The sequence below is a fragment of the Monodon monoceros genome, unplaced genomic scaffold, assembly GCF_005190385.1.
Source record: "Monodon monoceros isolate NGI ecotype Baffin Bay Population unplaced genomic scaffold, NGI_Narwhal_1 Super_Scaffold_19, whole genome shotgun sequence".
Taxonomy (NCBI): domain Eukaryota; kingdom Metazoa; phylum Chordata; class Mammalia; order Artiodactyla; family Monodontidae; genus Monodon; species Monodon monoceros.
This window is the reverse complement of record NW_021703775.1, coordinates 14,154,880-14,182,720: the sequence shown is the minus strand read 5'-3', so window position 1 is coordinate 14,182,720 and position 27,841 is coordinate 14,154,880. Positions and strand designations below refer to the sequence as shown.

The 27,841-nt window shown below is 47.6% G+C and overlaps 1 protein-coding gene across 2 annotated transcripts; it reads left to right on the top strand.

Moving 5' to 3' along the window:
• The first annotated feature begins 313 nt into the window (after positions 1 to 313).
• Positions 314 to 27,512, top strand: ELMOD3 (ELMO domain containing 3). Of its 2 annotated transcripts, XM_029232750.1 has the most exons (11): positions 314 to 601; positions 4,419 to 4,496; positions 4,994 to 5,066; positions 8,714 to 8,782; positions 9,763 to 9,854; positions 11,218 to 11,341; positions 11,576 to 11,698; positions 14,364 to 14,494; positions 24,296 to 24,372; positions 24,649 to 24,776; positions 25,216 to 27,511. In XM_029232750.1, exons 1-11 carry the CDS (start codon positions 548 to 550, stop codon positions 25,416 to 25,418), a joined length of 1,152 nt encoding a protein of 383 aa, XP_029088583.1. In that variant the 5' UTR covers positions 314 to 547; the 3' UTR covers positions 25,419 to 27,511. The 2 variants fall into 2 exon arrangements, with proteins under 2 accessions (XP_029088583.1, XP_029088584.1); XM_029232751.1 differs by lacking the exon at positions 24,649 to 24,776 and having other exon boundaries at positions 320 to 601; positions 25,216 to 27,512.
• Positions 27,513 to 27,841: the final 329 nt, after the last annotated feature.

The following is a 27,841-nucleotide window of genomic DNA, read 5'->3' as shown; positions in this document are numbered from 1 at the left end:
AAATATGTTTACAGCTGCTTGAAGATTTTTAAAGTCAGTTCTTTTTTTTTTTTTTTTTTTTTTTGCGGTACGCGGCCCTCTCACTGTTGTGGAGCACAGGCTCCAGACGCGCAGGCTCAGCGGCCATGGCTCACGGGCCCAGCCGCTCTGCGGCATGTGGGATCTTCCCGGACTGGGGCACGAACCCGTGTCCCCTGCATCGGCAGGCAGACTCTCAACCACTGCGCCACCAGGGAAGCCCTAAAGTCAGTTCTTAACAGAGGCATAATTGAATGATGAAACCAGTTTTATTCTTTAATTTTTTTTTTTTTTCAGGGCTGATGCTCCGGAAACCTCAGGGACTTCTTTCGGGACTCACAGAAACCTACACCCTGGTGATGGCACACAGGGACTGTTTTCTTGTTCTTAGTCTAAATGGTTGCCAAGAAGGAAGGCAAAGGTAGAACAGTCGGATCTAGGGCTCTCCCCAGAGCTTCTAATCTCAGACCTTATTAAACTCCTTTTTGAGCCCAAGGACAGAGTTCACTTGAACAAATGATTTTGAGTCATGAATGAAAACTCTTGCTCTTTCCATAATGAGAAAGAATTAAGAGATGGACAGGTAAGCAAGCACTTCTGTCTGGGAAAGAAGGTGTTGGTTTGGGTTATGTTGTTAAGTAATAAGACAGAGCATACATCAAGAGGATGTGGAGCTTTAGAAATGTGTAGGAAGAATCCTCACTATAGTTCTCTTTGTTCTACTAGAAGAAGCTTCTAGTCACTTCTGGGTCAATTGCCTTTCCTGACAGCTTATTTTCTAAGTGGGCTATGGGATTTTGGTCTGGATTTGCTTGGGTGGGAAGAGAATTTCAGGCAGAATCCCCCAAGAAATGTGTATTTCATCAATTTGGATTGTTTACCTTACTGGCCCTTTCTGTCTCCAGTGCGTGTTTTGGCCTGATTATTGTCAGGACCCCTGAATCAATATGCTATGTCTTTTTTTTTTTCTTTTCGGCTGCACTGGGTCTTAGTTGCAGCATGCAGGATCTAGTTCCCTGACCAGGGATCGAACCCAGGCCCCCTGCATTGGGAGCACAGAGTCTTACCCACCGGACCACCAGGGAAGTCCCCCAATGTCTTTGTGTGAGCCTGGTGGCTTACCTTGCATTCCTTACCTTTTTCACTACCTTGCCCAGAAATAGTCTTAAATGGAGCCTGTGGGATTCAGTGGCCAGAATGGGGACAAAGCCCGTGCTTTGGGAGTCCAGGGAGGTTTTTGTCACTATTCTAAGATAGATGAACTGTCCTTCCAGAGAACATCCTTCTTTGGACACTAGAGAGGACTGAATCGGAGAGGGAAAGGAAGGATGCAATGAGTCCTGAGCACACAGACTTCTCCAGGGAGCTGTTCAGCACAATGAATTACCAGATATTTTTGAGAATGTATCTCGAGCCTAGTGCTGTGCAAATGGTCTAAGAAATATAAAACAAGTATATGAGAAGGTCCCTGCACTCAAAGCGGCAGTCTGACTGGGGAGACGGGTCTTTTGCGGAGGCCCTTGTGCCACATACAGAGGGGCTATAGGACTTAGAGACGTGAGGGACCATTGTAGCCCCAGTTGGTAAGGTCGGCCTCCCCGAGGAGGTGGAACTGATCTTGAAGGGACCAGAAAACACTGAGAAGGTGGAGGTGGGGGCGGATTCTGGAGGAAAATCACATGACCCAGGGGTTGGAGGTGAGAGGAACTGCAGCACATGTGTTCATTGGATCACATTGGGAGACAGCAGCACTTAGGCATCGTGAGGCCAGTTATGAAGGAGTTAGCTCAGCTGTGGTGTGTTTAGGTGTCCGTTCTTGTGTCCCAGGCAAAAAGAAATCAAAAAAAATCAAAGCTGTGTTTAAGGAGTGTTAGTTGGCAGAAATATGTGGAAGGGATTAGAGTAACAGGACAATCTGGGATTCTCGGGCCTCGACATAAGCAATGATTCCTTTAATTATTATTTTTTCTTTTATTTATCTTAGAGAAAATAATTCTGCAGATGGTTCAAAATCCAAAAGTACAGAGGATGTACATATAGTGAAAAAACTACCTTCCACCCTTGTCCCCCAGCTACCCAATTTTCCTGATGGAGGCAAAGTTACTACTTCCTTGGATATAATTCTGGAAGTAGTCTCTGTAAAGACAAGCAAATACATTTATGTGTTTTTTAGAAATTCAAATGGTAAAATAGTGTATATACTCTGCCCTTTGTGTTTTCACTTAATATATCATGAAGATTGTTTCAAATTGTCCATAAAGCACTTTCTTACTCTTTCTTATGGCTGTATATGATCTCATTGAGTGGATATGCTTTAATTTGTTTAAAATTAGTCCATTAGTGACAACTAGATTTATCATGGCAGTCATTTTGAAATGTATAGAAATATCAAATCACTGTGTTGTGCACCAGGAACTAACAATGTGTTGCAGGTCAATTATACTTCAAAACAAACAAACAGGGACTTCTCTGGTGGCACAGTGGTTAAGAATCCGCCTGCCAATGCAGGGGACACGGGTTCAATCCCCGGTCTGGGAGGATTCCACATACCGCGGAGCAACTAAGCCCGTGCACCACAACTACTGAGCCTGTGCTCTAGAGCCAGTGAGCCACAACTACTGAAGCCTGCATGCCTGGAGACCGTGCTCTGCAACGAGGAGCCACCGCAGTGAGAAGCCCGCACACTGCAACGAAGAGCAGCCCTCACTCGCCACAACTAGAGAAATCCCACGTGCAGCAACAAAGACCAATGCAGCCAAAAATTAAAAAATCAAAAACAAACAAAGGAACTCATAGAAAACGAGATCAGATTTGTGGCTACCAGAGGTGGGGGTGGAATTGGATGAAGGTGGTCAGAAGGTACAAACTTCCAGTTATAAGAAAATAAGTACTAGGAATGTAATGTACAACATGATAAAGATAACACTGCTGTATATTATAAATGAAAGTTATTAAGAGTAAATCCTAAGAGTTCTCATCACAAGGAAAAAAAACTTTTTTTTCTATTTGCTGATGTTTTATCTATAGGAGATGATAGATGTTCACTAAACCTCTTGTAGTCATCATTTCATGATGTATATAAGTCAGATCGTTATGCTGTACACCTTAAACTCATACAGTGCTATATGTCAGTTATATCTCAGTAAAACTGGGGGGAAAATATAAAGTATAATAAAATAAAATTAAAAGTCCATTAGTGGACAGTCAGGGTTTTTCTAGCTTTTTGTTTTTATAAACAGTACTACCATGAATGACACTGTCAGCATGTCATTTGTACATGGATGACTATATGTGTAGATAAATTCCTAGAATGAAACTGCAGGCCCCAAATGTGCACAGCATATGTGATTTCGCCAGGTATTGTCAAGCCAGAGAGGTGGTACCAATTCACTCTCCAGTGTCTTATAACTCTTGGTCGTCTATAGCCCGCACACTGTTACCACACTTCTTGATCTTTGTTACTAGGAAAAGTGAAAAACATTATCTCAGAGTAGTTTTATTTGACGTTTCTCTTGTTATGAGTAAGGTTGAGCATTTCTTCACGTTTAAGAACTATTTGTGTTTCCTTTTATGTAAACCATCCATATCCGTGCCAGGTTTTCTACTGGGTTAGTTTTTTTCCTTACTGATTTGTAGGATCTTTTTTTTTTTTTTTTAACATATTAGGAAAATTAGCCCTGTATTGGTGATGTGAGTTGCTAAGCTCCAGTAGGGGGAAGGTTTGGCTGAGCAGAAAGGCCAAAAGTGAGGAAACTGCGACACTCAACTTTACTTACTCAGAGCCTTGAGACCTTGAACGGAGCAAGGAAATCTGTATAATATTATATTAACATTGGGCTTCCCTGGTGGCGCAGTGGTTAAGAATCCGCCTGCCCATGCAGGGGACACGGGTTCGATCCCTGGTCCTCGAAGACCCCACATGCCGCGGAGCAACTAAGCCCGTGCACCACAACTACTGAGCCTGCACTGTAGAGCTGTGAGTCACAACTACTGAGCCCACGTGCCACAACTGCTGAAGCCTGCACACCTAGAGCCCGTGCTCCGCAACAAGAGAAGCCACCGCAATGAGAAGCCTGCACGCCACAACGAAGAGTAGACCCCGCTCGCCACAAGTAGAGAAAGCCCGCACACAGCAGTGAAGACCCAACACAGCCAAAAATAAATAAATAAAATATATTAAAAAAATTTTTTTTTAAAGATTATATTAACATTAAGCTTTTCGTGGTTTTTCTTAAGACCGATTAAACAGGAGTTTTCCCTTACAGTATTCCTTGTAGTTGACTTCTCGGGAGTTCATCCATTTTGTGTGTGTGTGTTATTGGAAAAAGGTGTGACGTTTAAGCTATCATCTTTGAGGGACTACTACGTGCCCAGGAGACTGACTTTGGTTTGTCTTGCAGGTTGAAGGTGTGTCTGCTGGGTACCCTCCACCATGTGACAAGGACAACAGTGCTCTTCTGGCTTTCAGGGGAATTCCTGTACGTATCACCCACACCTCAGTGCTTCCTGTCGGCAGAAGCTTGTGTTACTTGCTGCTATGTGGTGCCAGGCACCGGGACACAGGATGGCACAGACCCTGCCCTCCAGTAGCTCACACTTTGGATGGGGGTGTGGGGAGGGCACAGGCATGCAAGACAACCTCTATTTAATAAGATACTTGTTATAATGAGGCAGAACATAGAGTGCAGCGGGAATACCGAAAGCACACCTCTGTCTCAGTTGAGTGGATTTTTGTCTGTTTGCTCTCCAAGGAGGGCATATATTCATACCTGTCCTCACGTCACTCAACTGCTCCGTCATAGTTGGCATTTTCCGGGTGCTTCTCTTTAAGATTGGCTTTAACCAACCCATGTGGGAAGACTAGATTCTTCTGGCCTCCAGTTTCGAGGACACTTGGCACAGTGGGTGGGACTTGTTTGTGTGGGTGGGGGGATGTGGACTCTGCCCTCACACTAAGGGTCAGCTGCCCCTACAGATCTCAGAGTTGAAGAACCACGGCATCCTCCGGGCCCTGACGGCAGAAGCGAATAATGGGTGGGAGCCGGCTGGTAAGTTCCCCTCGGAGCCTGGGTGGGACTCAAGGCGGAGCTCCCTGTGGGTCTGCTTTTCCTCATTTGAATTTCTCTCACTACTTTTCCTGTAGAATTATATATATATATATATATATATATATATACACATTTATTTATTTATTTTTGGCTGCGTTGGGTCTTCGTTGCTGTGCGTGGGCTTTCTCTAGTAGCAGTGAGCTGGGTCCACTCTTCGTTGCGGTGCGCGGGCTTCTCATTGCGGTGGCTTCTCTTGTTGCGGAACACGGGCTCTAGGCGCGCGGGCTTCAGTAGTGGCATGCGGGCTCAGTAGTTGTGGCACGCGGGCTCTAGAGCACAGCCTCAGTAGTTGTGGCACACAGGCTTAGTTGCTTTGCGGCACGTGGGATCTTCCCGGGCCAGGGCTCGAACCCATGTCCCCTGCATTGGCGGGCGGATTCTTAACCGCTGCACCACCAGGGACGCCCCTCCTGTAGAACTTCATAGAGTTATCATCCTTCAAGGGAAGTTAGAGACCTCAGTTCTAATTTGGCCCCACAAGCCCTGCCGGTAGCTTACTGTGCGCCTTTGGGGCAAATCATATAATCTCTGTGTCTACAGTGGAAATATTAGTACCTCCTTTGTCCTCAAAGGGATGTTGTAATAATGAAATGAGACAGAGTGGGTGAAAAGCCTTTGAAAAGTTATCCTGTTTTATCTGCTTGACATGGCTCTTCCCATACTATATTTAAAGCTCATTCTACTTGCTAATTTATTACACAGAAAAGCACACTCACCAATTCAGAAGATCCAGTTCTGGAGTCAGATATCTCTGGCTTAAGTCCTGCCTCTTTCACCCGTCAGCCCTATGACCTTGAACAAGTAACTTAATCTTTCTGACCCTCACTTTCCTCATCTCTAAAACAGGGATTATATCAGAACCTGTATGATAGGAGTTGTGTAAGGATTAAATGAGATAATGTAAAGTGCTTAGCACACAATGTAAATCATAGTGAGCGCTCATTGGTGTGCATTGTTATCTTTAAATTCTGTAAACTGAAAATGTAATCTCTAAGAATATGGGATCTATTAAAAATATTCCAATGTAGAAAAATTATATGGAGGTCTGTAAAGTATCTTTTAATTGAATTTTGTCTTTACCATGTGGTGACAAACCTAACATTTATTAGAGATGTTGCCTTAAATGCTAAAATATTTTCTGTTTCAGTGCAACCGGCATTTATGTGCCAGATATTCTTTTTTTTTTTTTTTTTTTGTGGTACACGGGCCTCTCACTGTTGTGGCCTCTCCCGTTGTGGAGCACAGGCTCCAGACGCGCAGGCTCAGCGGCCATGGCTCACGGGCCCAGCCGCTCCGCAGCACGTGGGATCTTCCCGGACCGTGGCACGATCCCGTGTCCCCTGTATCGGCAGGCGGACTCTCAACCACTGCACCACCAGGGAAGCCCCAGATATTCTTAATCATACTAAACAACTACAATTTTTTCCCCAGATTGCTCTCAGCTAATTTAAACTAATAGGCCCACTAAATCAGCTGTGCCGTTTGCTATGTGAATAAGTAGAAGAGGGCCTAAATAAAGGAGGCAGTTGACAAAAGGAAAAACAATAAAGAGCTGTACTAATGTGAGCTGGGTTTGTTATCCTGGAGATTTGTGTTGTGGCTCCTCGTTCTTCTGTCAGTTTAGGGGGAAAATAGTATTTATGTCAGGATCATCTTCAGAGGTGGGAGTCCTAAAGGAACCAGGAAAGGAGAAAGATGCTCTTAAACGGGTTGGATGTTTGTCTCCAGTTTGGGCACCAGATTGCGTCGCTGCTTGAGACCTTGGACATTCTCTTGACTACCTTGCTGTCACAGTAAGCTCCCACACCCTTGCCTGTGAGGTTTGTGCTCCTGGCTCACAACCTTTGATCAACTCGTTTGCAGGTGAAGGTGTGGGGGGTGAAAGATTGATCGAGTTGCTCATAATGATCTGAAGGGTGACAAGTCAGTGAAGCTGGATGTGGATGAGGGGTGAAGGGTGGGGAGCTTCTCAGCGTCGTGATGAGATCCATGGCTGCTGCTCCGCTCTTCTTGTTTAGCCACTTTGTCCCTCTTTTTCATCTCCCAAGGGTCCAGCATGCTGGAAGTAAGTTTTGTTTTCTTCACTGTCCCAGGTTGAGTGTTCTGTATTCTGTTGAAGTTATCTAGTTTGGAAGCCCTGGTGTAGTCTGCTACCCCGGGCTGGGGCTGGCAAGATGGAATGTCCTAGAGGTCCAGGATTCAGGACCCCGGACCCATCTCATCTGCTCCCACCGTCCACATCCCTGCCAGACCCGAGCCCACAACTGCGTCAGTGATACTAGCTGATGTTTATTGAGCGAGTGGCCTTTGGGCCACGTACTCCCCTAGAATCTGAAGAGTTACGTCGTCCTCACAATAGTTGGAAGAGTGATTACCAATGGTTAAGTGACCTGCCCGAAGAAGCGCAGCTCGTGAGGGACAGAGATGGAAAGTTGACGAGCTGTTGGGCTCTGCGCTGTGCTTTGCCAGCTGTGCCCTCCGGCTCCCCAGCAGCCTCCTTGTTCTCGTTATCCTTTAGTGTTTTGAGTTTGGGGTAGCTTTTTCTTTAATTTGCAAGTATACTTCCAAAACAGTTCACTGTCACGTGAACGTCCTCAGCCCGGATTGCGAGGCAGAGGGGAGCTGTCCTAACCTGCTTTCACCACCCAGGCTAGAAGGCTCACGAGTTTGGGTGTCAAACGGAGGTCTCTCTATCCTGCCCACTGTTGGCCAGTGTCCTCCGTAGCAAATGGGAAAAGCCAGTGATGGGCCATGCTGCCAACAGTTTGGCCCAGAGAGTGGCAGCTGTGGTGTGGAGAAGAGGGCTGGGTGGTGGTTATAGAGCGCCTGTCCTGCTGCTTTTTTCTTCTGTTTCCCTCGCTTTTGTTGTGCTTTCATTCATTCATCACACATTCATTGTGGGGACTTCCCTGGCAGTCTAGTGATTAGGACTCCGCACTTCCACTGCAGGGGGCATGGGTTTGATCCCTGGTTGGGGATCTAAGATCCTGCATGCTGCGAGGTACGGCCAGAAACAAAACAAACAAACAACAAAAACATTCATTGTGCACCTGTCATGTGTCAGGCGCTCAGAACCCTACCTTCCTGTGGCGCCCAGTGCAGTGGGCAAGACAGTTTGCAACGTGATGGTAAGCATGGGGTGTCAGGGTCTCTCATGGAGCAGCTCCTAACGCAGATTACAGAGGCTAAAGAAGGCACCCAGGTGAGGGTGATACCGGAATTGGCTGAAGGATGAGATGGAACTGCGCTAGAAGGGGCTGGAACTGAAGGTGGGAGAACGGGGTGTGCAAAGGCACCCAAGGGGGGTGTTGAGAGACTTCAGGTACTTCTGGATGCCCTAGGACAGAGCCAGAGAGGTAAGAAGTCTCCCGATTGTGAAGAGTTGGGCTTTCATCTTGAGAATTATGGAGACTCCCTGGAGGGTTCTGAGCAGCAGGCTGCTGTCGTCAGATCTGCCTTTTTGAAAGCTCACTCTGGCATGTCAGAGGGTAGCAACAAGGCCCAAGGCAGGCAGGAAAGGCCGGGGGCTACGACAGCAATCCGGACACACCTAGATCTCAGAGGGTCTCCTTTTCTCACTATTGCAGTTACGAATACAGAGGTGCTCCGAGCCCAAGAAGAATGGGAAGCTGTGGACAGTATCCAGCCAGAGACAGGTAACTGCAGGGATGGTGCTGCCTCCTCACAGCCCGCTGCTGCCCGGTGGTGCACGATCCACCCGTGGGGCTAATGTTCTGTGCCTCTGGGATTAGGATACAGAATTCCTGGGTCTTCTCGTTTTCAATACGTGACATAGGATAAAATCTCTTTTCCCAATTCAGAGGTGATGCCATCGACCTCTGGAGGGAATGGGGATGAATGCCTTGGGGAGAGGGCTGCCAGCCGTGAGAGAAGACAGGGAGGACCTTCGTCAGGGTCAACGTCTGCAGGGTGATGAGGTCAGGCAGAGGATGGAGGCAGGCAGCCAGGACCCCTGTGTCAGGTCGAGTAGGCTGTTCACTATACAAGGAAGTCCCTGGAACTGGGGGCTGAAGCCATCTGCTGGAAGCCTCTGAGGGCTGCATCAAAAACTGTCTCTCGTGCCTTTCAGGAGGTTTGGATGGAGCTGCGGGAGGGGAGAACTGGGACCCAAATCTAGCCTGAGCCCCACTTGAGCTCCTGAAGAGATGTTAGAGTGGACTGTATCAGCCATCACCTGTATTGCGGACTGATGAGCCAGTACCCTGTGACGAAGGCTGGATAGGGGATCATTCGTATCCAGGGCGTGAGAAGGGGCAAAGTAGAAGATAGGAAAGGCCCCTAAACAAACCTGTAGCACGCTCCTGCGTGGGTACCTCCTCCAGGCAGTGACTTGCCCCCACTCACAGATGAGTGGGCATTAGAGGCCCCTGCAGATCTATCTCCACTCACTTCAGGGCTTAGCCTAGTCAGCCTCTGCACAGCCGGGTCCAAAAGGGAGTCAGCCCAGCAGATAACGCCACCTCCTTGACAGAGGAGGCTTGGTTGTAACTGTAGGTGTCTGACGTTTACAGCTGAAGCGCTGGGCTTAGAGGTGGCAACCAGCGGCCCTCAGTAAATGTCTGCTGATAGAATGACTACTGTTACAAGTGCCAGAGTGTCTTCCCTTTTGCCACAGGGACCCGGGCCAGCTCAGACCAGCCTGGGCAGCTAATCTCTTTCATTGAGGCCCTCCAGCATTTCCAGACCGTGGACCTCTCTTCCTTCAAGGTATGACAGTAGGGAGGTTTGGGGGTCTGAAGCAAAGCACTTTCTTCCCAGGAGCCAGGTTTCTTCCCCACCAGGATAGGGCACTGGGCAAGCAAGATGGAACTTTCCAGGCGAGGGCTCTGTCTTGACTAAGAAATCTCGGGGCGCAGGATCACAAGTGGCCAAGGACCCACATGTCATGTGGGCCCCGGCGGCCTTTCAGGGACTGTGCCCCCATAACTCTAGTGGCCCTGTCTTATACGGGCCTGTGGAGCTGCTCCCTGCTCTCCCCTCCTAGGGATGGGGAGGTCTGCAATCAGATGCTAGGGAGTTCCTTGGGGAAGCAGGGCAGCCTGTCCAGAGAGCTGAGTAATTCACTGCCACCGCAGGAAAATCTTCCATCCCCTAGAGGAACAAGAAGTTATTTGGGAATTTAAAAAATATGTGGGGTTGGAAAAAGAAAGAATATGAAGGAGAGTAAAAGCTGACAAGCTTTCTGGGGAATCTTGGTGACCAGTAGTAAGTTTAGAGAACTGTGATTTCAGATCTTCAACCTAAAGCCTGGCTCAAGGAGAGAGGCTAAAAAGATAGGAATCAGATTGGTTTGTAGGACCCAGAGATCCAGAGGCTGCCGAAATCAGAGTATCCTAAGCCCTGCGGCAATGGCTGTGAACAAGGAGAAGTCGGCAGGAGCTGGTTTAGGCACTGCTGCTATGGTGTGGACAGAAGGCGCCAGCTCCCCTCAGGGGTATCCTGCTCCAAAAAAGTGCCCACTGACTGTTTTTTTGTTTGTTTGTTTGGCCGTGCCACATGGCATGCGGGATCTTAGTTCCCCGACCAGGGATTGAACGAGCGCCCCTTGCATTGCAAGCGTGCAATCTTAACCACTGGACTGCCAGAGAAGTCCCCCCACACTGACTGTCTTATCTTGGAAGTTGAGAGAGCTGTTAGACTTTATATTTATGTCCTTTACAGAGAGAGACAGAGACAGACATACAAAGGGTAGAAGCAGCCCTGCTGGGAAACTTGGCCTGGCATCTGTGAGATGCCAGCCCCCATAGCCAGCCACCTCTAGCTTCCTTGGTAGTCAGTGACATAGCTATTTCTGGAAAAGCCCAGAGGACCAAATGTAGACAACCGGATGATAATGCCTATGCTTGGGGACATCTCTCTACTTACAAAGAGCCTACGAGCTGGAAGAGCCTGTCTCCAGAGATTCGCAGATGCTTCACAGCTTCTGCCCCATTTCCCTGGCCCAGAGGCCAGCCAGTTAGTGGGAGAACCACTCCTTTCTGCAAGACCAGTCCTGTACTGAGCCTGATGGTAAGTTCATTAAAGCAGATCATCACAGCACTCTGCCTGTTGCCTGCACCTTCCTCCCCAGAAAAGAATCCAGCCAACGATCCGAAGGACGGGGCTTGCTGCCCTCCGGCACTGCCTCTTCGGGCCTCCAAAGCTCCACCAGGCCCTCCGTGAAGAAAGGGACTTGGTCCTGGCCATCGCTCAGTGTGAGTGAACGGGTGCTGCCACAAGGCAGGCGCTGCGTGAGTGGTCAGGTAGAGAGCACAGTTTGCCTACCTGGTTGCTGAGACTAAGCCAAGGCTATTGCATTTACCATGTTGGGGGGAGAGCAGAGTGTCTGGAGCACCGGCCAGGTCTGTCTTGGCTGTACCGTTCTCTGGGAAGCACTCAGTCCTCCCGTGAGGGCCAATCCAACAGAGCATGGGTGTGTTTTGGGGCAGGTGGCCTGGATAGCCAAGACCCAATGCATGGCCGAGTCCTCCAGACCATCTATAAGAAGCTGACCGGCTCCAAGTTTGACTGTGCCCTCCACGGAGACCACTGGGAAGATCTGGGCTTTCAGGGTAAGAGAGAGGAATGGTTCATCTTCTCCCTGACTCCTTATTCCAGGACTAGCGTGAGAACCCAGACAGTCCTCTTCCTGTCGTGCCAGCACCATGAGACAGGATATCTGGGGCAGAGCATTTCAGGAAGAGGGTACAGCAAATGCAAAGGCACTGAGGTGAAGTGTGTGTACCTCTTTCTGAGAAATAGCAAGGAGTGTGGCTGAAGTGGAGAAGGAGAATAGTTCACTCGGGGCCTTGCAGGCCAGTGTAAAATATTTACTCTAAGTGAGATAGAAAGCATGGGAGTGATAAGATTTAGAATCCAGTGTTTTCTTTTTATTCTTTTCTTTTACTATCGATGAACATTTTTTCTTATATTTCATTTTTTTGAGTGAAACAAAATGATTTCACCTCTTTTGGGACTGTACTATTTTTTCAAAATCATATCAAATTACATTTGTATAGAATAGGAAAATATCTTAATTTAAAAAGGAAACTTTATATACTCATAATTAATTGGTGCTCTGTTGGTACTGACAATGTGTTTAAGTCCCTTTACCTTCCTTCATCTATAATATAATTGTCCTAAATATTCCCTCTGTGTACATTGAGAATGACATCAGTGTTATGATTTTTGTTTCAACCATTAATTAAAATAACTCAAGAGGAGAAGCAAGGTCTGTTGTATTTACCCATATATTTACTCTCTCCATTGTTCTTTCTTCTGATATTCTAAGATTCCTTCTTTTATCACTTCCTTTCTGTTTCAGAAACTCCCTTTAGCCATTTTCTAAAGTAGGTCTGCTGGCAATAGATTCTTTAGCTTTCCTTCATCTGAGAATGTCTTGATTTCCCCTTCACTCCTGAAGGATAATTTCTCTGAATGTAGAATTCCAGGTTGACAGGTCTTTTCTTTCAGCGCTTGAAAATAAATGTGCTACTTCCTTTTGGCCTCCATGGTTTCTGATGAGAAATCTGCTGTCACTTGAATTATTCCTCCTTGTTAGATAAGAAGTTGTTTCTCTCTCTGCTTTCAAGATCTCTTTTGTTTGTTTTTTTTCTTTTGTTTGCAGGAGTTTGGCTCTGATATGTCTTAGTGGGGATTTCTTTGGGCTTATCTTATTAAGGATTTGCTCAGCTTCTTGAATCTGTAGGTTTATGTCTTTGGCAAATTTGGTAAAATTTCAGCCGTTATTACTTTGAGTACTTTTTTCAGCCCTGCTCTTTCTCCTCCCTTGTACAACTCTGATGACACAGATGCTAGATCTTCTGTTACTGTTCCACAAGTCCCAGAGGCTCTGTTCATTTTAGGGGGATCTCTGTATAGCTCAGAGGTCTTCAAGGCTCTGTTTATTTTGTTTTGTTTTTTCTCTCTGTTGATCAGATTGGGCAGTTTATATTGTTCCATCTTCAAGTTCACTGGTTCTTTCCTCTTTGGTCTCTATTCTGCTGTTGAGCCCATCCAGTGAGTTTTTAATTTTAGGTATTATATTTTTCAGTTCTGAAGTTTCTGTTTGGTTCTTTACATCTGATATTTCTTTACTGAGACTTTTTGTTTTTTCATTTTTTTCAAATGTTTGTAATTGCTTATCAAAGGCATTTTTATGATAGCTGCTATAGTAGTTTCCCATTGTTGCTGCAGAAAATTACCACAAATTTAGTGGCTTAAATCAACACAGATTTATTATCTTCTAGTTCTGTAGTTCAGAAGTCTGACACAGTCTCACTGGGGCAAGATCAAGGTGGCAGCAGGGCTGCATTCCTTTCTGGAGGCTCTAGGAGGAAATCTATTTCTGTGCCTTTTCCACCTTCTAGAATCCACCCACGTGCCTCCTCCTTCAGAGCCAGGAATGCAGCATCTCTCTGAGCTGATTCTGTCCTCACATCTCTCTTTCTGACTCTGTGCTTCTACCTCCCTCTCTCACTTTTAAAGGATTCTTCTGACTACATTGGGCCCAGCCAGATAATCCAGGATAATCTCCCTGTCCTGATTAGCAACCTTCGTTCTAACTGCAACCTTGATTCCCCCTTGCTGTGCAACAGAACGTACTTGTAGGTTCTGGGGATTAGGACGTGGCTATCTCTGGAGGTGCCAGTTATTCTGCCTAGGGCAGCTGCTATAAATTCCTTCCTTATCAGGTAATTCCAACATATGTGTGATCTCAGTGTTGCTATCTGTTGATTGTCTTTTCTTATTCACATTGAGGTTTTCCTAGTTCTTGGTGTAATGAGTGATTTTTTATTGTGTCCTAGATATTGTGGGTATTATGTAATGACAGTGTTGATCATCTTTAAATCTTCTCTTTTAGCCGGCCTCCTCTGACAGGGGGGAAGGGTGATGTCACCTCATTACTGCCAGGTGGGGATAGAAATCCAGGTATCCCACTTGACCTCCACTAATACCACTGGCTGGGTGGGGCAGGGGTGCCTCATTGCTGTTCCCATGTAGCCTCCACTGATGTCACGAAGGGTGTGGTGGGCTCCTTAGCACTAGAGAAGGATAAAAGTCCCAGCTCCCCGCTTCTTTGACTGCCTTGGCAGAGCTGAGGGGCACCTTGTTACAGTCAGGCAGGGGAAATCTAGGCTCTCCACTTGGGCAGTGATCAAGGTAACCAAGTCATTGAATCTCACAGAGCAGGAATTTCATTAAGCACCCTGAATTTCTTCTTGGTTTTTGTTTTAGGAACAAATCCAGCCACAGACTTGAGAGGAGCAGGGTTCCTTGCCCTTCTGCATCTCCTGTACCTGGTGATGGACTCAAAGACCTTGCTGATGGCCCAGGAGATCTTCCGCCTGTCTCGTCACCATATCCAGGTGGGGCTTTGGTGGGAAGCCAGCAGAGAGGGCTGTAGGGGCTAGGACCTGGGCACAGGGCTCTCCTGAGTAACCATGACAGCTTCGCAGGTAGATCTCCAATTGCTGAGGGCCCTCAGGACAGCTGAGGCAAACCGGGCATGGGCATCCCTGTCACCCTGACCTGCCTGGAATCTGAGCTCCAGCACTCATTAGTGTGTGTCTCAAGCAAGTGCCTCAACTCTTCAGGGCCTTGGTTTCCTCATCCATAAAGAGGAAATCTTGGAAACGTCAGCTGGATAGTTGGGAAAATTAAATGAGGTAATGTACAAAAGCGCTAGACACAACTGTGGTACCAGCGTCTCAGCTCACTGCCATCCCAGTATTGGCAGGTTCTCCTGACCCTGGAGGAGGGGGGTCAGCCTTTATTTGCCCAGAGAAGAAGGTTTGCCTCGAAGTGTCAGGTAACACATGGACTTGCTGAAAGGCCAGAAGTGGCTCCTGTAGCCGTCAGGTTCTGTCCAGGCCGGCTCTCCAGGGTTGGTTTGATGGTTTTCCCCTGTAGTAAAAGGTGGTGGTCCCTCCATTTAGAAAACATACTTGACCTGTTTCCTGCCATTCATCTATCCCAGATTCATGGGGCCTGGAATTCATTCATGTACTAAACAGGTATTTATTTAGGATTCCCTGTGCTAGTTATTGTTCTTGGTGCTTGGGAAACATCAGTGAGCAAAACAGACAAAGATCCTTCTAGCAGAGAGGACAAGACAGTAAGCCTAATACATAAATAAATTATAGAGTATGTTAAAGGTGGTAAGTGCTAAGTAGGCAAGGTTAGGAGAATGCGGGAGGATTACAGTTTTATGGGGTATTAGGGTAGCTCTCACGAGAGGGTGAGACTTAAACCAAGCCTTGAAGGAGGTGAGGATGTTAGCCAAGCTTGAATTTGGAGGAAGAGCATTCCGCACAGAGGGGGCAGCTAGAGCAAAGGTCCCAAAGGAGGTGTATGTCTGGCATGTGCAGGAATGGCAGGGAGGCCAGCTGGAGCAGAAGGGGCAGGGAGGGCAGTAGGAAGGAGGTGATAGGGTAACAGGGACCAGATGGTGTCGAGCCCGGTAGGCTGTGATGATGTTTGCTTTTACTCTGAGTCAAATGAGGGTTTTGAACAGCCTGGAGTGACACGATCCAACTTACATTCTTAAATGGATCCTACCAGCCGTTGGGTTGAGAGTAGTCTCTGGTGAGGGCTTTTGTAATCAAGTTAGAGATGATGGTGATCTGGACCAGGGTATTTTCAGAGGAGGCGTTGTGAAGTGATCAGATTCTGGATGTAGAATCTTGAGCGTATGGGCTGTAGAGAGTAGAGCCAGCATATTTTTCGAATGGATTGGGTACAGGTGTAAGAGAAAGAGGCATCAATGGTGATTTTTAGCCTGAGCAGCTGGAAAGACAGAGTGGCCACCAACTGAAATGGAAAAGAAAGAGCGAGGGTGGGGGTGGTTCCATCTGCCATGTAAATTTTAGACTGAGGTTATGTGTTTGTTTGTTTCATAAATTTATTTATTTATTTATTTATGGCTGCATTAGGTCTTCGTTGCTGCACGCAGGCTTTCTCTAGTAGCAGCGAGTGAGGGCTACTCTTCCTTGTGGCGCGCGGGCTTCTCACTGCAGTGGCTTCACTTGTTGTGGAACACAGGCTCTAGGCGCACAGGCTTCAGTAGTTGTGACACGTAGGCTCAGCAGTCATGGCACACGGGCTCTAGAGCACAGGCTCAGTAGCTGTGGTGCATGGGCTTAGTTGCTCCGCAGCATGTGGGATCTTCCTGGACCAGGGCTTGAACCCGTGTCCCCTGCAGGCGATTCTTAACCACCGTGCCACCAGAGAAGCCCCAGGTTATGCATTTTTGACAACTACGGAAGTGATGTACCTCATGTCAGGAGCACCCATGTCAACATGTCTTATTACTGGTGAAGTTAACCTTGGGCACATGGTTAAGGGGATATCAGCCAGGTTTCTACACTGTAAAGTTACTATTTTTCCCTTTGTAATTAATCCCTGTCTTGGAGGAAGATACTTTGAAGCTATGCAAATATCCTGTTTTTCCTCAAACTTGGTTCTAATAGTGATTTTGTTTCCCTCATTCCTCCTACATTTATTAATTTTTAAATTTATTAATTGGAATTCTTCTGTAAGAAAGAATTGTCTTTGCTATTTATTGATTCAAGTACTTTTTATATCCGCATGGACTCAGATTTTTATTTTATTCTATGGGATATAACCCAACACTTTTATTATTTATTTTGTTGCTAAAATTGTTCCCATGTCGACCATTTTTTTTTTTTACGTCTTTATTGGAGTATAATTGCTTTACAATGGTGTGTTAGTTTCTGCTTTATAACGAAGTGAATCAGTTATACATATACATATGTTCCCATATCTCTTCCCTCTTGCGTCTCCCTCCCTCTCACCCTCCCTATCCCACCCCTCTAGGTCCCATGTCGACCATTTTAAGAGCTCTTTCAAAACAAGAGCTCTTTCAGGTGGTACCTGTGCCCTTTCAGCATGCCCTGTCCTGTTTTGAGCACTTTTCTACTTTCTGGACCCTAAAGATGCTCTAGGCTCTTGTATTTTCCCTGAATGATTCCCAGCCCTGAGATCAACCACTTCTCCAAAGAGCTCTTGTTCTTTAGTTGGAGAATGATATTTGGAAACCAAGATCTGAGCGCTGGGTGTTCTCACTGGTATTAGGATCTCACTGCTTCTAGGCCCTCTCAGTGTCCAGAGCTTGGAAAATATGTATGTGTCACTGGTTCCCTCCTGACTCTGAAAGGAATGGTCTCCAGTGGTGAGCAGACCTGCCCAGGCCCCAGCAGCACTTCACAGAGAACAGGAAGGGGGGTGTGATGCTGCCTGAGGGAGAGGAGCTGAGAATGAGTGGCTGAAGGTCAGACCTGCAGCATTTTCTTCAGATCATTTTGTCTTCAAGCTGGAGTCAGGCCGACCTGCACTGCAAAAACAGACTGTTCCAGTAACTGTGTTGTTGGTCATATTAGTTAATTCTCAGAGCCTCAGCTTCTTCCTTTGTAACATGAGAAAATAATCCCAACTCCGTAGACTTATTCTGAGTTGGAGAAAAACTGTGTAAAGTGCTAAGCACATTAGTCATTCAAGGAGTGTTAGTTATCAAAGTAACTTTTGATTTCTGTGAGCAAAATTACATTTTATATACATCTTATAGATAATACATGCATACGTAAATATATGTTGTGTTTTCAAAATGATATCTGCGCTTGCGCCTGCACACACAGACACAGCACATACATCCACACATATACACACAGCCATTGTAAGGTAAGATAGATCCATTTTGAATCTAAAACTTCTTGACTACAAAACAAATAGTCACACAGTTCCTGCCACCTGGGCAGTTTTTCATTTCGTTCACTGCATTATCTCTGTTATCTTTTGAGGAAAAGTACCCATTAAACCTGACGGTTTCACGTACGCCCATCTCTTCCAGGAGACACTGGAGGAGGCAAGAGGGGACCTCGTGAGGATCTGGTCTTGAGGTATATCAGGACCCATGAGTTGAGAATGTGGGCGTATTCTGTGCTCTTCACGATGCGGGGAGGTAATGTCTGGGTCAGGTTTGAGAACCGGACCAGTTAGCCTATGAAACAGTGCAGTCTCTTGTAGCGATGCTGCTTTGTTATAGGAGGCCCAGAGGTTGAGGCATATCTTAGCAGTCACTGGGCCAGCCCCTTGTTGTAGAGACAGTGAAGACCCAGAGAGGGGAAATGGCTTGCCCAAGGTCCCCCAGCTAATGAGTATTTCCTAGAAATCATCTCTGACCTCAGTGCCTCCCTTCTTGTGGTTTTTGAAGGCTCTCTTGTAAGATCTTCCTGCAGAAATATGGAAGCCAGGGTAGAGGGTTAGTGCCAATTCAGCATCCCTCATTCGTTTTCAAGGACAGGCTTGACTGAGGTGAGGGGGTAGGTCATTGGATATCTGAGGGAGGAATGTCCCAGGCAGAGGCAAGAGCAAGACGAGAGAGGAAGCCCTGGGTACTTGATCTGGGTCCAGACCAGCCTGACCACTTTGACCAATCTGTTTCTCATCCCTTCTCCTGCTGGCCTCTGTGGAATTTATTGTGGATTTATACTTACTCCACAACATGCATGTCAGACAATAAGAAGGAATAGCAGCTTAAAATAATAAAATAAGAGGGCTGGTGTAGGTGTCAGGAAGCTAGATCCTAGTTCCATCTGCAGTATCATTACTTAGCTATGATTTGAGGCAAGTCACCTAGCCTCTCTGGGTCTCCCTTTGCTGTTTTATGAAATAAGAGATTTGGCCTAAAAGATTCTAAGGTCCGTTCCAGCTTTATGATTCCTTGACTCTTAAGTAACTCCAAAGTTTAAAGGAAAACTTCACCTCAAGCCCTTATGGATCTTGAAAATACAGTTTTCCAGGAGGCACGTAGGAGACCAGAGTAACAGTTGGGGGACTCAGACCTGCCAGAAGCCAGTCCTGTCTCTTTTCTAAGGAGAGAGCTGAGGTCTCAGGTACCTGTGGTACATCCTACTAAAGGGGAATTGGCCAGAAAGTACAGATGCTGGGGGAACCCAGGACTCCATGGAAGTGCATGGCCCACGCTCTCCTGAGGAGGAGGAGTGCTACAGTTCAGATGCCGAGACGCAGGCCACATCTGGCTGATTGCTGGCAGGAAGGGAAGCCCCTTACAACAGTAGTTACAAACAGACAACAATTTGTATAGCTTTCCTTGCAATTTCCGTCTGTTATTTCATCCCATCAACATGACAAGCCTGCGAAAAGGTAGGGCAGAGATGATCCTTGTAAATCTTCATTTCCTGGCGAAGGCACATGAAGATATTACAGATCAATATCGTTGATGAATATAGATGAAAAGATCCTCAACAAAATACTAGCAAACAGAATCCAACAACACATTAGAAGGATCATACACCATGATCAAGTGGGATTTATCCCAGGGATGCAAGGATCCTTCAATATATGTGAATCAATCAGTGTGATACACCATATTAACAAATTGAAGGAGAAAAACCATATGATCATCTCAGTAGATGCAGAAAGAGCTTCTGACAAAATTCAACACCCATTTATGATAAAAGCTCTCCAGAGTGTGGGCATACAGGGAGCCTACCTCAACATAATAAAGGGCATATACAACAAACCCACAGCAAACATCATTCTCAATGGTGAAAACCTGAAAGCATTTCCTCTAAGATCAGGAACAAGACAAGGATGTCCACTTTCGCCACTGTTATTCAAAATAGTTTTGGAAGTCCTAGCCATGGCAATCAGAGAAGAAAAAGAAATAAAAGGAATACAAATTGGAAAAGAAGAAGTAAAACTGTCATTGTTTGCAGATGACATGATACTATACATAGAGAATCCTAAAGATGCCCCAGAAAACTACTAGAGCTAATCAATGAATTTGGTAAAGTTGCAGGATGCAAAATTAATGCATAGAAATCTCTTGCATTCCTATTCACTAATGATGAGAAATCTGAAAGAGAAATAAAGGAAACACTCCCATTTACCACTGCAACAAAAAGAATAAAATACCTAGGAATAAACCTACCTAGGGAGACAAAAAGACCTGTATGCAGAAAACTATAAGACACTGATGAAAGAAATTAAAGATGATACAAACAGATGGAGAGATATACCATGTTCTAGGATTGGAAGAATCACTATTGTGAAAATGACTATGCTACCCAAAGCAATCTGCAGATTCAATGCAATCCCTATCAAATTACCAATGGCATTTTTTACGGAACTAGAACAAAAAAATCTTAAAATTTGTATGGAGACACAAAAGACCCCGAATAGCCAAAGCAGTCTTGAGAGAAATAAACAGAGCTGGAGGAATCAGACTCCCTGACTTCAGACTATACTACAAAGCTACAATAATCAAGACAATATGGAATGGGCACAAAAACAGAAAGATAGATCAGTGGAACAGGATAGAAAGCCCAGAGATAAACCCACGCAGCTATGGTCAACTAATCTATGACAAAGGAGGCAAGGATATACAATGGAGAATAGACAGTCTCTTCAATAAGTGGTGCTGGGAAAACTGGACAGCTACATGTAAAAGAATGAAATTAGAACACACCCTAACACCATACACAAAAAGAAACTCAAAATGGATTAGAGACCTAAATGTAAGACTGGACACTATAAAACTCTTAGAGGAAAACATAGGAAAGAACACTCTCTGACATAAATCACAGCAAGATCTTTTTTGATCCACCTCCTAGAGTAATGGAAATAAAAACAAAAGTAAACAAATGGGACCTAATGAAACTTAACAGCTTTTGCCAAGCAAAGGAAACTACAAACAAAATGAAAAGACAACCTTCAGAATGGGAGAAAATATTTGCAAACGAATCAATGGACAAAGGATTAATCTCCAAAATATATAAACAGCTCATGCAGCTCAATATTAAAAAAAACAACCCAGTCAAAAAATGGGCAGAAGACCTAAATAGCCATTTCTCCAAAGAAGACATACAGATGGCCAAGAGGCACACGAAAAGCTGCTCAGCATCACCAGTTATTAGAGAAATGCAAATCAAAACTACAATGAGGTATCACCTCACACCAGTTAGAATGGGCATCATGAGAAAATCTACAAACAACGAATGCTGGAGAGGGTGTGGAGAAAAAGGAACCCTCTTCCACTGTTAGTGGGAATGTAAATTGATACAGCCACTATGGAGAACAGTATGGAGGTTCCTTAAAAAACTAAAAATAGAATTACCGTACGACCCAGCAATCTCACTCCTGGGCATATACAAAACTGGGCAGCTAGTAAGTGGTGAAGCTGGGGCGAGGACCCCCATCACCTGACAGCTCGCCCAGCCGTGGGCTCCTTACAGCCAGCAGCCCGCCTCAGAGTCACCTGGGGGGATGAAGGAAAGGAGATATTTCTATCTGAATTCCAGTTTTTCACTGCTTTTTAGTAAGTAGGCTTTTATAAAAATATTCCTGAGAATGAATGAACACTAAGTTCGGATCCTCTGTTAATTATGTTGCTACCATGTTCTTGTTCCCATATTTATTTTTAGACTGAAAGAAAGCAAGGGAAGGGATGATATTATACAAATATTATAATTAAATAGGCAATACCCGAAGGTAGAGATGCATTGCTGCTGACCTCAGCTACCCACTGAGGCGCAGATAATAATTATGAACGTTTGTTAGCACCTCCTCAGGCCAGTGCTGCACTTAGCATTTTGCACATGTGATCTAAATTACTTCTTAGAGCAGCTCTGTGAGGTAGGTTGTGGGATAATAGAAAATGTAGACTGTGGATAATAAAAGCTACCCTGGTGGCGCAGTGGTTGAGAGTCCGCCTGCCAATACAGGGGCATGGGCTCGTGCCCCGGTCCGGGAAGATCCCACATGCCGCGGAGCGGCTGGGCCCGTGAGCCACGGCCGCTGAGCCTGCGCGTCCGGAGCCTGTGCTCCGCAGAGGGAGAGGCCACAGCAGTGAGAGGCCCGCGTACCGCAAAAAAAAGAATAAAAAATAAATAAATAAAATAAAAGCTACCCTGGAGAGTTTTTGTAAGGATTAGCGAATTGACTCCACTGAGCATGGCCCTTGTGTGGGGGTCCCCAGGACCACTGGGAGGACTCCCAGGATTTGGTGTATAGTTGTACTCTCAGCTGTGATTTACTGCAGCAAAAGCAAAATCAGCAAAGGGAAGAAGTGCATGGACAACATCCATAGGAAACCAGGTGCGGGCTTCCAGGAGTCCTCTCCCAGTAGAGTCACACGGGACGCACTTAATTCCTCCAGCATCGAATTGCGTAACACGTGGAATGTTGCCAACCAGGGGGCTCATCAGAGATTCAGTATCTGAGGTTTTTACTGGGGGCTGGTCACGCAGGCACCATCTGTCTAGCACGTACCAAAATTCCAGAATCAGAGCGAAGGCAGGTGTTCAGCATAAACCGTATGGTTTGCACAGTTTGGGTACAATAGTCAGCCTGAGGGGATGGTGGGAACCCTCTCAAAATCCAAGTTCCCAGATGCCAGCCTTATAAGCAGGCCTTTCTAAGGATGGCAATCTCAGGCCTGCTGTGTTCACTTTTTTTTTTTTAACATCTTTATTGGAGTATAATTGCTTTACAATGGTGTGTTACTTTCTGCTTTATAACAAGCCTCGCAGCTATACATATACATATATCCCCATATCTCCTCCCTCTTGCTTCTCCCTCCCACCCTCCCTATCCCACCCCTCTGGTCACAAAGCACCGAGGTGATCTCCCTGTGCTATGCGGCTGCTTCCCACTAGCTATTTTACATGTGGTAGTGTACGTACGTCCATGCCACTCTCTCACTTCGTCCCACCTTACCCTTCCGCCTCCCCGTGTCCTCAAGTCCATTCTCTATGTCAGCGTCTTTATTCCTGTCCTGCCCCTAGGTTCTTCAGATGTGTTCACTCTTTTCTGCACAGCACTTAAAACTTATTTCCTTTTTGGTTTTGAGAGACAGGAGAGCCGAGTCTCACAGAGTTCGGGTTGCCTTCCTAAGTATACACAGCTGGCAGGTGGCCAGGCCAAGATCTGGAATCCAGGTGTCATGGAAGGCCCTGAGAAAAATCCTTGTGGAGCCAGAAGACCTTCTACAGTTCAGTGCTGGCCACTAGAACTTTTTGCAGTGAAGGAAATATTCTCTATCTGCACTGTCCAGTGTAGCAGCTTAAGCAAGAGTGGCTATAGAGCACAGGAAATACGGCTGGTATGACTAAGGAGTTGAATTTCTAATTTTACTTAATTTTCAATTAATTAAAATTTAAATAGCTACACCTGGCTAGTTGCTATAGTACTGGACAGCACAGTTCTACCTCACAATGTAACGGATTTTTCTTCTCAAGGGAAGCAGATGGGATAAATAGACTTTGGCTCTTGTTCTAAGCTAAGGAACGCACTGGTCTATGTGTCCCTCTCAGCCGATGTCCTTGTGTGGGTTCAAGAGCGGAAACTAACATGCAGTATTTGCAAATCCCCTGGGGAAAGCCTCTTTACATTTGCTTGGGTTTTTGTTGTTAAAGAATAGGAAGGAACTGGCCCCTCCAAAAAGAAGGCATTCAGGTGGATGCTATAGGGAATTTGGAGGCCCTTCCTGGTAAAGCCAGCCCTGCTGGACCCAGTCTGCCCCGCTCGGGAGTGGGACCCGCACAGCCCATTCTCAGGCTTCTGTGTTACTAAGAGATGGGGTGTGCCCTAAGTCAATGCTGACTTTCTACCTACTTGTACCTTCTCTGTCTGCTTTTGGGTGAAGAGCTTATGAGCAAATAACCAGAAGCCCAGAGAAGGGGAGAAGAGATTTTAAGAACCTATAGAATTGGTTAGATAACTGAGCCTCACTCCTCTTGTGTCCATCCAACCCCAGGGGGTGATGTGGTCCACAGGCAGCACACGGGGCGGGCCTGGTGAAGGCCAAGGACAGCTGAAGCATCGGACGTTGAAGAGGCTGGAGAACTAGCACAGGGGTTTGTGCACCAGCTTCGGAGTGAATCGACCTCAGTAGGAGTCTTGGTTCCAACACCTTAGGAAAGTTATTTAAGGTCACTGACCCTCAGTTTCCTCCTCTGTAAAATGGGAAGATTATTGTGAAAATTACATGTAAGCATCAGTAATACCAGCTGCTTGCCTCTGGCTGTGATCGTTATCTCCCGCGGGCCAGGTCGGGTTGTGGGTGACGGGAAGCACAGAAGGTGAGAGCCTAGATTGCCACTGACCCAGTACCCCCTCCATTCCAGCAATTCCCCTTCTGTTTGATGTCCGTGAACATCACCCGCATCACCATCCAGGCCTTAAGGGAGGGATGTCTCTCCAGGTGAGTCCCCACGCTGGCCACCCTGCCCTCCCCGGCCAGCAGAGCCTGGCTCCCTCCCTCCCCCCCACCCCCACCCCCCCGTTCCTCATCCTCCCAGCTCTCCCTCACCTGCTGGTTCCGGGGTACCTGGACAGATCCCCGTGCACCAGCCTCGCAGCCCATCTCTCCTCCCCGACCCTGACCTCAGATGTGAAGGCTCCTTGGGGACGGGGCGGGAGGGCCCCCAGGTGTCAGCCTCCGTCCACCGCTGAGCAGGTGACCTCCCTCGTCCTGCAGGGAGTGTAACCGGCAGCACGAGGTGGTCCCGGTGGTGAACAGCTTCTATGCCGCCACTTTCCTCCGCCTCGCGCACGTCTGGAGGACGCAGCACAAGACCATCTCTGACTCGGGCTTTGTCCTCAGAGGTGTGCTCGCTCTTCTGGGGAGGCCTAGCTCAGGGACCCCAGGGTGGTTGCTGGACTGGTTTGGGGTGCCTTCCTTTCCCCCCACCCCCCATTCACGGCTTCTCAAGTTCCAGCTCCCCCGGGCCTCCAATCCCACCCTCAAGAGCCTGCCACTCTCCTTCCTCTGCCGCCACTCTTCTCCCTTCCGGGCCCTGTACATCGGGTGACTATATTTTCTGAATCAAAAGCTGGGCCCAGCAGTTGCACTGGCTATTCAAAGTTGAGACTGTCCTGGACAGGGTAGAGTGTGTGGTCCCTGTGGCCAAATCTGGTTCCTGGGTCTCCCTCTCTGGTGAGCTTTCCATCTTAGACGACTCCTTCACCCTCCTCTCCAGAGCCTCTGGGTTGTGCATTCCACAGCCCCCACAAGCCTTCTGCTCCCCAATCCTCTCTGTTCCAGACTTGGAGGTGTTGGCCAAGAAGAGGCCCAGACGGCTGCTCAAGACCCTGGAGATCTACTTGGCTGGAGTGTCAAAGGGACAGGCCTCCCTGTTGGGGGCGCGGAAGTGTGCTGGGCCACAAGCCCCTCCCTGCAAGGATCTCACTTTCACAGGAGTGTGTGACCTGCCACCGCACTCCTCTGAAGGCACATGGCTGATCTGACCAACCCCAGTGAGCGGCCGCCGGATGAAAAGCCTTGAAGGGGCTTTCGGAGGGTGTACCCTGGCACCGTTCTGCCCCTTGCGGTCCTAGCAGAAGGGATGTAGGAAGCCTGTTGGGGGAGCCAAGGACCCTCACCTGCATGAGACATTAGGGGCTGTTAAATTTGACCCACTCCCCGCAGACCTGCCTCCAGAGCAAGGAAAACTTTGCCATAATCTTAGTTGGGCTACAGCTTCCAGAGTTGGGTTCCAGGTAATTTCAGTGACAGATCATGAGGTGGGAGACCCCGTCTGGGTGTTCCACACAGCCCTACATCAAAGGTATTCCCGAGGAGAGGTGCCGGAATTCTGACTCCTGGCAGCGGGGCTTGCAGGCCTCGGGTCCACGGGACAGGGACCAGACATGGGCTGAGTAGTTAGAAGGTGAAGGGAGATGGTAGCGGTGGCAGCAGCTGACGGGGGGCAGCATGAACCAGAGAGTGCACACGGGCCTGCCTTCCTCTCCATCCCCTGGGGTCTCTGGCCTTGCACTTATCCCACCCTCACCTCTCCCCATCCCTCCTCCCCACTGCTTGTGACACAGAGCCAGGCACTGGGCTAGGTGTCTGCTGCCGCCCATCCTAACCGCCCACCAGCTGGGCTACCCCCGTGGAGGCTGTGCAGGTCGCATCAGGGATGGTTCTCTGGCCTGGGCGAAGGAAGGAGGAAATTCACGTACCAGCAGTTTTTAAATAAAAGAATTCTTCTGGGTTAAGAGTCTCAAGTGTTTTCCTTCCAGACAAGCTTTGTGCCTTCCTGTGGCCCTGTTATCCCAGGGTCCCCTTTAGAACCAGGCACTCGGCCGGGTGACGTCCTGGTTGTCTCTGGTGCTGGTCATGGGCCCAGGAGAGGCTGCTGTGCCCTGGCCACACTCCCGCCAAGTTCATACACTGTCCAGCCTCACCCTGCTGCACTTACAGACCCGGAGACCCTGCACGCTCTAACCAGTGGGCAAGGCGGCCCTGGCTCTTGTTAAAGTTGGCTGGTGTTTGTCGTATATTTGCTTCTGCGGAAGCTAGCTGTTGTCGCTTCACTCACAAAAGGGCCTCCAGGGCTTTGGCGCTGGGGAACAGGGGGCAGGTGAGAGCCCCACTAGGCTGCTCTCCCGTCCTCTGACCTCCCTCAAGTGGAGTCACGGAAGACAACTGTCCAGCCCCGCAGGCCTCTCCAAGTCTGCCCCATGCAGGGGGAGGCCCATCACAGAGGTGGAGACGACAGATGGCCACCCAAGTATGGAAGGGACTCCTGTCAGCAGGATGCCTCAAGGGCGGGGCTGGTAATGGACCCTGCTGCTTGCCTTGTGTCGTCTTTGACCTAAACTAATCCTCTACCTCCTTCGTCCTGACGAGGCGCTTAGCTGACCAGCAGAGATGGCAGCAAGATTACTGGGCCTGGTGGGGTTAGAACGCAGCCCAGCCTCCACTTCAGAATGTCAAGTTCAACGGTTCCTTTCCTGCAGATTCCTTTCCCTCGCTCGGACCTTGAGGCCAGCTCAGCAGACCTCGACCGTGAGTGCTCAGCCCACAGCACAGCAGGGGCCAGCATTCGTGGGCCTCTAGCTAGAGGAGAGGCCAGTGGCCTCTGCAGAAGCCTGTCCCACATCACTCTTGGTGGGATGCTCTCCAGACAACTTCGGACCTGGGAACATTCGCAATAACAGTCCAGGGATTAAGTTGCAGTTCTGTTGATGGATTGGCTGGGGGGGACGTCTAAATGCTCTGAAGGTAGATGCAAAAATCTTAATCTATGCATTTTTCTTGGGAAAGGCCTTCCAAGGCCTTTCATGAGAGACTTAAAATGCTTCACAACCCTAAAAAGGTCAGAACCATGGATTTGGTACAGCCCTTACTCTTTCCCCTTTTAAAAGTCATCCCTGGCACATGCTCTTTGCAGAGGCTGTCCAGTGGACTCCCGGGATATCTCTGTGTGGAGAAAAGAGCAGGGGGATGCACAGGGAGCTGATTTCTCTATGCTTCTCAGCACAAAAATCACTGAGATGAACTTGATCAGAATTTCTGTTTGGGACGGAAGATCCAGCATGTCAGAGCTCAGAAGCCACTTAGCCTGGAGGGCCCGGGGTGAGAGTGGGTCAGGACAGCTGCAACCCTGCCAGGCCTCGTGGACTCCGGTCCTTCTGGTCTGGGCTTACGCAGCTCCCGCCTTGCTCATACCACCCCCCCCCCCGCCCCGGCCAGGTCATGTCCCCCAGGGTGGGACTGCTTTGGGGCTACTCCATTCTCTGCCTATTTAGCTACCTAGCCTCTTTGCTTTTCCAGCCACTACCCCGTTACACGAGAGAATGAACTAGGGCCCAGATGAGGAAAAGCAACTTGCCCAGGCTCAAACAGAGGCAGGTGAGAACCAGACCCCATGACCCTCGGACAC

Excerpts from the sequence above, each read along its gene's own strand:
- ELMOD3 (XM_029232750.1), top strand. The coding sequence starts at position 548 with ATGAATGAAAACTCTTGCTCTTTCCATAATGAGAAAGAATTAAGAGAT. Across the intron at positions 11,699-14,363 it reads GGAAGATCTGGGCTTTCAGG|GAACAAATCCAGCCACAGAC; the intron begins GTAAGAGAGAGG and ends TTTTTGTTTTAG. Across the intron at positions 24,373-24,648 it reads AGGGAGGGATGTCTCTCCAG|GGAGTGTAACCGGCAGCACG; the intron begins GTGAGTCCCCAC and ends CTCGTCCTGCAG.